The 10573-nt window shown below is 40.4% G+C and overlaps 1 protein-coding gene across 1 annotated transcript; it reads left to right on the forward strand.

Moving 5' to 3' along the window:
- Positions 1 to 1119: 1119 nt before the first annotated feature.
- Positions 1120 to 2415, forward strand: BECN2 (beclin 2). The gene has a single exon (XM_055324351.1). It carries the CDS (start codon positions 1120 to 1122, stop codon positions 2413 to 2415), a length of 1296 nt encoding a protein of 431 aa, XP_055180326.1.
- Positions 2416 to 10573: the final 8158 nt, after the last annotated feature.

Below are 10573 nucleotides of genomic sequence, written 5' to 3' on the forward strand. Positions count from 1 at the left end.
TACAGACAAATCTTTCCTAGAGGTGTGTGAAAAGGCCCCCCAAAAGGAGCAAAGGTTGGAAAGGGAAGAGGGATAAGGTAATTCGTCTAAGTGCTGGCAATACAGTAGTGCATAAAACCCAGGTCCCTTATACCCTCTAACCCATAGAATCCTCACTCTTGGGCTCCCCCTAATCTTCCCAAAGGAGACCTTGGGATGAGGAGGTAAGAATTGGAAGGAAGATCTCCAGAAATAAGAGATTTCCTTCTCAACTAAAAGTGACACTCACTTCCACTCATTCCTTCACTAAAGGAAGGCTCCACAGTTGGATTCTGGATTATCCTGAAGGCCATCACTCAGTTAGATAAACCAGAGTCTGAAACAATCTGTACTCTGCCACTGTGTTCCTTAGATTATTTGGAGCATCATCTGTCTAGGCTGGTTCAAGCTCAAAGCTAGGTGTGGCTTTGATTTGTTTGGTTTTGGTGGATGGGTACTTAAAATGAGATTTAGCCTTTAGCAATGAATACTTTGCCATTCTACTCCCAAGGATGAATCAGGACTCAGGATTAACTATGACATCAAAAGCAGTTCCAAACTTATTCTGCTATTCCCCAGTACTTTGGGGAGAAGTATCAGGGTAAGAAAGGCATACTTTGTATAATAGATGATTTCCATCCATCACTCAAGGGACCATAGAGAAGCCCATGGGTGAAGGCAGCAGGAAATTGGGAGAGAAATAGGTGGGAACATGAGCAGAGGCCTTGGTGTCAGGTTAAGATGATGGGATTTAATTTTAAGGTAAGATAAGAGCGTAATACCATTTTAAGGAGGGAAGTACCATGATGAGAGCTTAGTTTATAAAGATTACTCTTAAGATATATCTTGGAAATGTTAAAGGACAAAGTGAGATGATCAGATTTTCCTTTTAGAAAGAATCATTTGTCTAAAAGGAGCTAAAGGAGGCCTAAAGGTATCTAAGGAGGGTATCAATGTAAGGTTTTAAGTAGAAGAGTGACAAGATGAAATACACATTTTAAAAGAATCACTACTTTAAAGAAGCTTATAAAAGATATAAATGGATAAGTAAGTGGGGGCCAGAGGAAACGTGGAATCAGAGTAAGAGCTGAAGCCTTCACCATGTCTTCCATCCGCTTCATCTGCCAGGGCTGCAGGCAGCCCATGAGGCTGAGCCAGTCCACGGGGACCTTGGGCCTTGAGACCACCCAAAGACCTGCAGCTTCCACATTCACGTCAGCTCAGCAGGAGCCAAGAGAAACCCTGGTACGTGGCCCTACCTCCAAGGTGGAGATAGATAGTGAAAAGCTGCCAGATGCCTCCTGCTCTACCCTCCCTGGAGATGGCAAGATGTTCGGGGACAGTGCTAAGAACTTCATCTTGCTTGGGAAGTTTGACTCTGCAAGAACGCTCAGTAACATCCAGAACACTACCAGGGACATTTTTGACATCCTCACTGGTGAAAAATATGTGGATCACCCCCTATGTGAAGACTGTACTGACAAACTTTTAGAGGTGCTGGATACTCAACTCATTATTGTAGACTCTGAGAACGAGAACTACAAATATTGGAGGGGGAGGATATGTGAGGAGGAGATGAAGACACTGCAGGAGGAACTGGAGGGCCTGGAGCTGGAGGAGGCAAGGCTGGTCCAAGAGCTGAAGGAGGTGGAGAAAAAACAAGAAAGAGTTGCAGAGGATCTTGAGGCAGCCCAGGCAGAGACTGAGATGCTGGAACAACAGGACAAGCAGTACTGGAAGGACTACAGTAACTTGAAATGGCAGCAACTGGAACTGCAGGATGAGCTGAAGAGCATGGAAAAGCAGCTGAGACATGCCCAAATCCAGTGGGGCAGGCTGAAGAAGACCAATGTCTTCAGTGCGACCTTTGAGATCAGGTATGATGGCCCTGTGGGCATCATCAATAGCTTCAGATTGGGCTGCCTCCCCACTGTCCCTGTGAGCTGGAAGGAGATTAACATGGCTTGGGGACAGACAGCTTTGTTGCTCCTTGCCCTATCCAACAAGATTGGGCTGGAGTTTCAGAGGTATCAACTCATCCCCTGTGGAAACCGGTCCTATTTGAAGTCTTTAACAAATGACCCTGTTGAGCTGCCATTGTTCTGCATCATGAAGCAGAGCACTTGCTTGGACCTCAAGTTTGACCAGGCAATGATGGCTTTTTTGGACTGCATGCAACAGTTTAAGGAAGAGGCTGAGAAAGGCAAGTGGGGTCTTTGCTTACCCTGCAGGATTCATGTGAAGAATGGCCTAATGGAGGACTCTGGAAGCACTGGTGAGTTCTATTCCATCAGAACATACTTGAACACAGAGGAGCAGTGGACAAAGGCACTCAAGCTCATGCTTATAAATCTTAAGTGTAGTCTCACTTGGGTTTCTTTAAGATATCAAGAATGACTTCTATGAGGGAGAGGGGAGATTTTTTTTTTACTTTAAAATATTTTATTTGTGAAAATACCAGAAGTTGTAAAATTGAGGGATATAATGTGTTATAACTCTAAAAATGAGTGGCAACTCCAGCATTCATTGCTGAGAGCAAACCAAAAGCCATTACTATCTTCCCCTGCATATTTTTGTCCTCTCTTCTTTGTACTTTCTTGTTCCCTTATTCCCCACCTGAACAAACATCCAAAATGTCAACAGACTGAATTACTAGATGATCAGATTAATAGTACAGAAAAAAGATCAAGAGATGCAGAGGAGAGCACTAGGGTGGGGCCAAAGGAAGAGGTGGTAAGGAGAAAGCTAGAGTCTTCATAAAAGTATTTGGGCCACTAATATATGTAGTAGGACTTTTGCGGGGAATATTCAAATATATTTATAAGTTTTTGCTGCCATATATTGTGTAAACCCTTTGTGGGGAATATTCAAATATATTTATATAAGTTTTTGCTGCCATATATTGTGTAAACCCCTCCTTCATCCCTGAAAAGCTTTCAATAAATTTCTGTATGTTCTTCAGTGATTTAAAGTGTGTCATATTGGGCTGTGCCATTATGTTGAGACTGACCTGGTGGGGTTGTGGCCAGAGGACTGGTAACATCTTGGCTGACAGGTTAATCCGATCATCAGTTGGGAGTCATCAGGTGAACCTTTAGGGAGAGCTGAAGACTTAAAAGGAGTCAGCAGGGGTGGGGGTGCCTGGGTGACTCAGTCGGTTAAGCTCTGCCTTTGGCCCAGGTCATAATCCTGGGCTCTTGGGATGAGTCCCAAATTGGGCTCCCTGCTCAATGAGGAGTCTGCTTCTCCCTCTCCCTCTGCCGATCCTCCCACTTATACTCTTGCTAGCTTGCTCGCTTCCTTTCTCAAATCTTTAAAAATAAAAGGAGTCCGCTAGAGAACTTATTAAAAATGCAAATTGAATCATATTTTTCAGCTGCTTCTCCATTGCTTTCAGGATAAAATTCAGCCCTGGGTCTCTGCATGTCTCTCTAGTTCTTCATCACCTCAGTTCTTCCAGCACCTTATTCCAGAAGTCCAAACTTCCTCCATCCTTTGCCCAAGCTCTTCCTTAAGTATATGGATCTTCTACCCAAACTCATTTTCCTGAGTGCTATTTTAGCTTTATAGTCCAATTAGTGCCTGGAATAGTACCTGCCTCATACATACTAAGCATCTATAAATAGACGTCTTTGTGGAAAAAGAAAAGGAAGGTGATAAATTTGTCACAGACTAAGACACCAGGAGATTAGTTAAATAAAGGTCTAAGCCTATGATGGAATGCCATATAGGTATTAAGATGCTATAGAGGAATATTTAATTATATAATATTTAATGACAATGCTTATATATTAAGTACAAAGGTCAAGTTACAAAACATATGAAAACTCAGAAAAGTAGAGAAAATCCAAAAAAATGTATCCTTTGAATGTAATGGTACTTCCATAAAAGTTTGTTTTAAAAAACTCTCCCCTTGTGATTAGGAGACAGGATACTGCTTATCAGCATTTCTATTTAACATATATTGGTGATCCTAGCCAGTTCAATACATAAAAAATTAGAGGTAGAGACTAGAAAGGAAAAAATTATTATATGAAATAACTATAATAGTATCAAAATAAATCAACAGATAAATGATTATAATTAAATCAATCAAGAGTTTTTGCTGGTTTTGATGAGAGAATTGTCAGTAGTGAGGGTGGGATCCAGCTAGCAGTAGATAGAACAAAAGGGAAAGAAGTAGACAGTGAATACAGACAATTCTTTTGAGACCTCTGGCCATTTGGACAAGGACATAGATAAAGCAGGAATTTTGAAATTGGGACAAATCTGAGTTTTTACAGTATAAAAGGGTGGACATAGAAAAATAACAATAGTGTGTGCATGACATAAATTGATAATGTGAGACTAGAAAGTATAAGTCTGTGAAGGAGGTTGGGAGGATTCTTCTTGGACAGAAAGAATTATGTCTCAGAGACTAGTGAGAAGGTGGGAGGAGGTATGGATATGGACCATTTGTTGCAGGGTGTGGATTGTTAACAGGATCTAGCTCAGGCACCTTTGAGATTGGTGGAAGGAGAATGCATGGTGGGATAAACTGGGATGGTGAGGGAAACTGTAAACCAAGTTCCAAAGCCTTGAGTAAATGAGGCGGACTGTGGGCCATGGATGACAGGTGGAAGAAGGTGGGACATTTATTATGAGCAGGGATCATAAAGAAGACTGTAGGGATGCCTGGGTGGCTCAGCAGTTGAGAGTCTGTCTTTGGCTCAGTACGTGATCCTGGGGTTCTGGGATGGAGTCCTACACTGGGCTCCCTGTGAAGAGCCTACTTCTCCCTCTGCCTCTCTCTCTGTCTCTCATGAATAAATAAAATCTTAAAAAAAATAAAGAGGACTGTACTGTGCTTCAATACAAGAAGGAAGAATCTGGTATGTGAGAGGAGAGCTCCTAGAAGTGCTGGCATGTGGCCCAGGGTGGACAGACAGGAGGAATGCCTGGATTGTCTGCCCTCAGGTTTATGGCCAGTGGAGGTCGAGGTTTCCACTGGGGTCTGGGGTATCAGAGTTTTGCTCACACCTTCTTTGCTCCATTGCTCTAATTAATGAGAAGCTACTAAGAAGGTGGTCTGGGACCTCTGATTAGAACTTACTAGAGAGTGAGGAGGGTCACTGAGTCCTGGATACTTACCACCAACCGGAAAGTTGACATTTAGAGCCCTGGGGCTTTGTAGAAAGGAGTCAGAGGTTTGATGCCACTTGAGAGAAAAAAATCCTTAACTAGAATTTTCTTCAAGTACTTGGGAGGAGGCTGGTTGAATCCCAGATGATTGCCTCCTAATGGAATCACAGTGGCTCCCAGTGACCACTAAGTAATTCTATCTGTGGCTACATAGGACAGCTTGGGCCAGCTTCTAGACAATGATCTTGGAGCAAAGCTTGCTGCAGGGATCTAGACAGGGGTTAAAGTCCAATGACATGGCTAGAAAGCCAAAGCTAGTCTATAGATTTGAACAGTAGAGGGGAAACAAGCCTTGAATTGAGTTCTCAGTATGGGTCATGTTTAGGAGAGACATTTAAACTCAGAAGAGCTGCACACTCAAATGTCCTTAGAACCAAGATGGTAACAAAATGTGGCCTGGCACATATCCTATCTAAAGGGGGCCAGGGGCTTTATAGCTCCACCTAGTTCCAATGTGGAATACTAGGTCCCTTCATCAAGACTTCCAACTTTTCAGGAGAACCTAGATATCTAGATTTTTAATGAAAAATCCTTTGGTTTCTAAATCGCAGTACCTAATTAAAATACTTGAAAACATTTTGAGCCAAATGAAATAGATCGTGGACCACATGTGGCCCTAAGGCCATTAGTTTGCAACCTCTGGCTTATTTCACATGTTTGGCTTGAAGTAATGAGATAAAGTTTACAAAAGACTTGGCCAGTGAAAAAAATCTTGTAAGAACAAGTTGTTTTTTCTTGAGAAGGTTAATTAGAGTAAAAAGGAGAGACCTCTGCTTCTTAGAGGTGGAGAAATGGGGTGTTGGCTCTTTGTAATGCTTGGGTTTCAATCAGCAACTTGCAATAAGTAAGATATAACACAACTTCCAGATCTTCAAAGATTTGTCTTAAGAAGAGGTTAGTACCAGGCATCTGTTACAAGAGGACAGGTTTGTCACATTTTTCTTTTGGGGGGACTGAGGGGAGAGGTCGAGGGAGAGGGAGAAAGAGAATTCCAACCAGGCTCCATGCCCAGTCCAGAGCTTGATGCACGGCTCCATGTGGGGTTTGATGTGGGGCTCTGTCTCACCATCCTGAGATCATGACCTGCGCCAAAACCAAGAATTGGATGCCTAACTGACTGAACCACCCAGGAAACCCTATCATATTTCTAATGGTCATTCTATATGTACTGATTTGCAAATCTTTATCACTCTTTTTCAAATGTCATTTTATACCTACGTAACCCCAATATCATAACCATATTAATACAATTATACCTTGGCTTCACCTAAAACTCAGAGGAAGAAACTATTTTACCTATTGTCTCAAAAATGTCTTTCAGTAGTGAGCTTTGTCCATTCTAAGTTACCTGTTGAGGGAAGGAGTGAAGTAGAAGCGATAGAGATGGATATAAGACTTTTCTGAGCATATATTTTTTCTTTTTTTTTAATATTTTATTTATTTATTCATGAGACACACACACACACACACAGAGAGGCAGAGACACAGGCAGAGGGAGAAGCAGGCTCCATGCAGGGAGCCTGACGTGGGACTTGATCCCGGGTCTCCAGGATCACGCCCTGGGCTGAAGGCAGGTGCTAAACCGCTGAGCCACCGGGGCTGCCCATCTGAGCATATTTTTCATAGGGTTTTAACTTTTGAATAATGTAAATGTTTCATATATTCAAAAAATGTAAAAAATACATAAAAAAGAAATAAGAACCAAGTGTAACACTGATAATAAAACCTGATATATCAAATTTTAACATTGCAGATAAAAAGATTAAATACTTTTGAAAACAGTTATGTGACAGCATATATTTAGTAGCTATACTCTAAAGATTAAAAGTACCATAGTTAAGGGTGCCTAGGTGGCTCCGTCAGTTAAGTGTCTGGCTCTTGACTTCAGCTCAAGTCATGATTTCAAGGTTGTGAGACTGAACTCTGTGGAGCTTGGACTTCAGGCTCCATGCTCAGCAGTCTGCTTGAGATTCTCTCTTTCTTCCTCTGCTCCCCCATCCCACTCTCTCATGCTCTCTAAAATAAATAAATATATCTTTTTTTAAAAAGGTACTACAGTTAAATATTAAGCATTGTCCTGTAGGTTTACTGGTAGTAGTAATACTGATTTATAATTTTAAGTTATTTTATGCATATTGTAAGATAAAGCTATCAATATTTGAACTAGAAATATTAGGATGAATTCTTGCGTGTGTTGTTTGTTTTCTTAGCTCCGTTTACTTAAAGGTTCTAGAAGCAACAACAAGCCGGTCACCATAAGCCGGTCCTCAGTAACCGGATCTTGATTTCTAAGTCCCATTCCCCACGTAAAGGACACTTCTCAGAGAAAAGATGGAGAGTGTGCTTCATCATTTCCCCTCCCGTGTTGAATTTTAACTATTATCAGACCTCAGATCAAGACAAATGAGTGTTTTTCTCCTTCCATTTCTGATATCACTAAGAATTCATGGACCCTTTTAGGAGGAACTGCAGTTCATTCCCAAACAATAAAGGAATATTGTTGAGAGAGAAATGCTACTTCATAACTGTAGAAGGAACAATCGAATAGAAAATAACCATTTTGTAATCCCTGAGGACATAATTGACTCAGGTAAGGGTAATCAGAGATGCTGAAGGAGGGTCTTGGTTGGGGAGGAGGATATTTGTGGAGTACCTAATGTCATTCCAGAGACTGAGCAGCTCGCTGATGTATGTTTAGAGTAAAGGAGTTTGCTGCCATACTTTACTCAGGTTATCAAACCTAATATCATTAATGAGGAGATGATCTAATATTACGTATCTCCTGGCAGGATGTGTTACCTCATGGCATTGCCTGTGAAATCTTGTTTCTCGAAAAGTTTAATGTAAATCTTACTATATAGCCCCTAGACCTATTTTCCAATATCCTGAAACAAACTAAATGCTAGTACAAAGAAATAAACAGATTAATACAGAATGTGAGATTTCCTACAAGATGATTAGATAAGGTTTCAAAAAGTCATTATCTTTTTAAAACTAGGAGGGGTGTATTAGATTAACAGACAAACAAGATGTAACAACCAAATATAATGTGAACTCTGAGAAAGAAGTACTGCCAGCTGAGCAGGCCCGCCGCTAACAGCTAGGTCATGGAGTTCTCCTGACGAACCCAAACAACTTCACAGAACAAAAATCAGGTCACTCTGTGACCAAGATGGAGCAAGACAAAAACCAGACCACTCTGTAATCCTCTCTGAGGACAGACGAAAACAAGAACATTTTCCAAACCTCAAAAATGGCCAAACATCTCCCTTTCGTGCTTTGGTCCTCCTGCTTCTAGAAAAAATTTAAGAAAATCATAGAATTGTCTTTGCTTTTTGTCAGCACCCAAACCAGAGCAAAACTGCAGCGCCCTGACCCCTTACCAAGGAGCATTTCCAGCTTTTCTTTACCCACCCCCCTTGCAAAGAGCCAATCTAGATTTGTTCAGGGTATGTTCCCACAGAATCTGGCAGCAGGGTGTCAAAAACTCAGACTAGATCCTGGTTGGGACAACTGTAAGACATTTTGGGGAAGAATTATGGAAATCTGACTATAGTCTGGTATTAGGTGATATGTAGTAAATCGTGAATTTTCCTAGGGGTGATGTTGGAGAATACAATGCTAATGTATATATTTAGGCTTAAGATGTGTCTTCAGTAGACTTTGAAGTGGTTCAGCAAATTAAGAAAATGTATTCATAAAATCGTTGTGGTAAGATGTTTAAACTTGGGGTGGTTGGTATACAATTTATCCCACTTATTTTTTCATTGTGCACTTTTTAAAGATAATTGATGTATAACCTTGTATTAGTTTAAGGTATACAACATAATGGTTTGATATATGTATCTATGGCAAAATGATTACCACAATAAGCGTAGTTAACATCCATCGCCACACATAGTTAAGCATTTTCTTGGCGTGAGAACTTCTACTCTTGGCAAATTTTCAAATATACAATATAGTACTATTAATTGTATCACCATGCTGTATGTTACATACATACATAAAACTTATTTATCTTATAACTGGAAGTTTGTATCTTTTGATCGCCTTCACCATTGCCCATACCCTTGCCTACTAATCTGTACTCTGTATCTGAATTTGGGGCTTTAAAAAAAATTTTTTTTTTAAGATTTTATTTATTTATTCATGAGAGACAGAGAGAGAGAGGGGCAGAGACACAGGCAGAGGGAGAAGCATGCTCCATGCAGGGAGCCCGATGTGGGACTCTCATGAATAAATAAATAAAATCTTAAAAAAAAAAAAAAGACAAAAAAACGAAGCAGGCTCCATGCAGGGAGGCCAATGAAGGACTCCATTCTGGGACTCCAGGATTACACCCTGAACCCAAGGCAGATGCTTTAACCACTGAGCCACCCAGACATCCTGGGTTTTTTTTTAGATTGCACATATAAGTCATATCATATAGTATTCATCTTTCTCTGTCTCTCTTATTTTTTAACGTTTTAAAGCAAATTTACAAAAGACACATTTTTATAATTTTTTTTATCTTGAAAATGTCAGATTTAGAAGTTGAAAAAAAAACCCCAACTTCTCGGCTCTGCCACTTAAAAGCTAAAAGAATGGAAACTGGGTACTCTCTTTAAAGATTAATTTTCTTTTCTATAAAATAGAGATAATAGTATGCATCTCATCTAATTGTAAGGATTCAGTGGTAATATTTAAAGTGCTTGGTAAAGTGCTTGGCATTTTATTACAATTATTATCATAATTCTGAAGATGTAAACATTTTTACTGAAATTTGATTATTTATATGATTTATATATTATTTCTACATCATAAGTTTCTGGACAGGGAATTTCTGGGTAAACAAATATGAATATTTTTTATTTTTATAAATGTTTTTACCAAATATTATTCCACATGATAATACCCAGACCCACACTAATGTTTGTGGAATCCAGAAGAGAAGTACAAGTGAAGATGTGCATATCATATGTACAAATACTTAAATCAAGGTACAGACTTTCAATAAAATATATTCTATCCTCCTACCTTGACAAATATACCTTTGTTATTACCTAGAAGTCTAGTTTCAAATTTAGAATTCTCGGACACCTTGAAGTTCTAGGCCGGGATGTTCTGAGTGGGTCCACGGCCCATGGGCCATCTTCCATTTCCTCCCACCCCTTGCTTGACTCCACAGAGTCAAGGCAGAGTGTCTTGTGCCTCCATGTGAACACATCAGCTTCAAACTTCATATCCAGGCTTCATCCATAGCCTTGCAATCAGCCCCCTGTTGGCTGCCCCTCCAGGTCAGAGAGGCACACACCAGCAGCACAGTCTGCCTTTGGAAAAATGATCTAGGAAAGAAGAGTCCTATGTAGTTCCTGACATGGGCACTGGGCCATTT

The sequence above is a fragment of the Nyctereutes procyonoides genome, unplaced genomic scaffold, assembly GCF_905146905.1.
Source record: "Nyctereutes procyonoides isolate TBG_1078 unplaced genomic scaffold, NYPRO_anot_genome, whole genome shotgun sequence".
NCBI lineage: Eukaryota > Metazoa > Chordata > Mammalia > Carnivora > Canidae > Nyctereutes > Nyctereutes procyonoides.

Excerpts from the sequence above, each read along its gene's own strand:
- BECN2 (XM_055324351.1), top strand. The coding sequence starts at position 1,120 with ATGTCTTCCATCCGCTTCATCTGCCAGGGCTGCAGGCAGCCCATGAGG.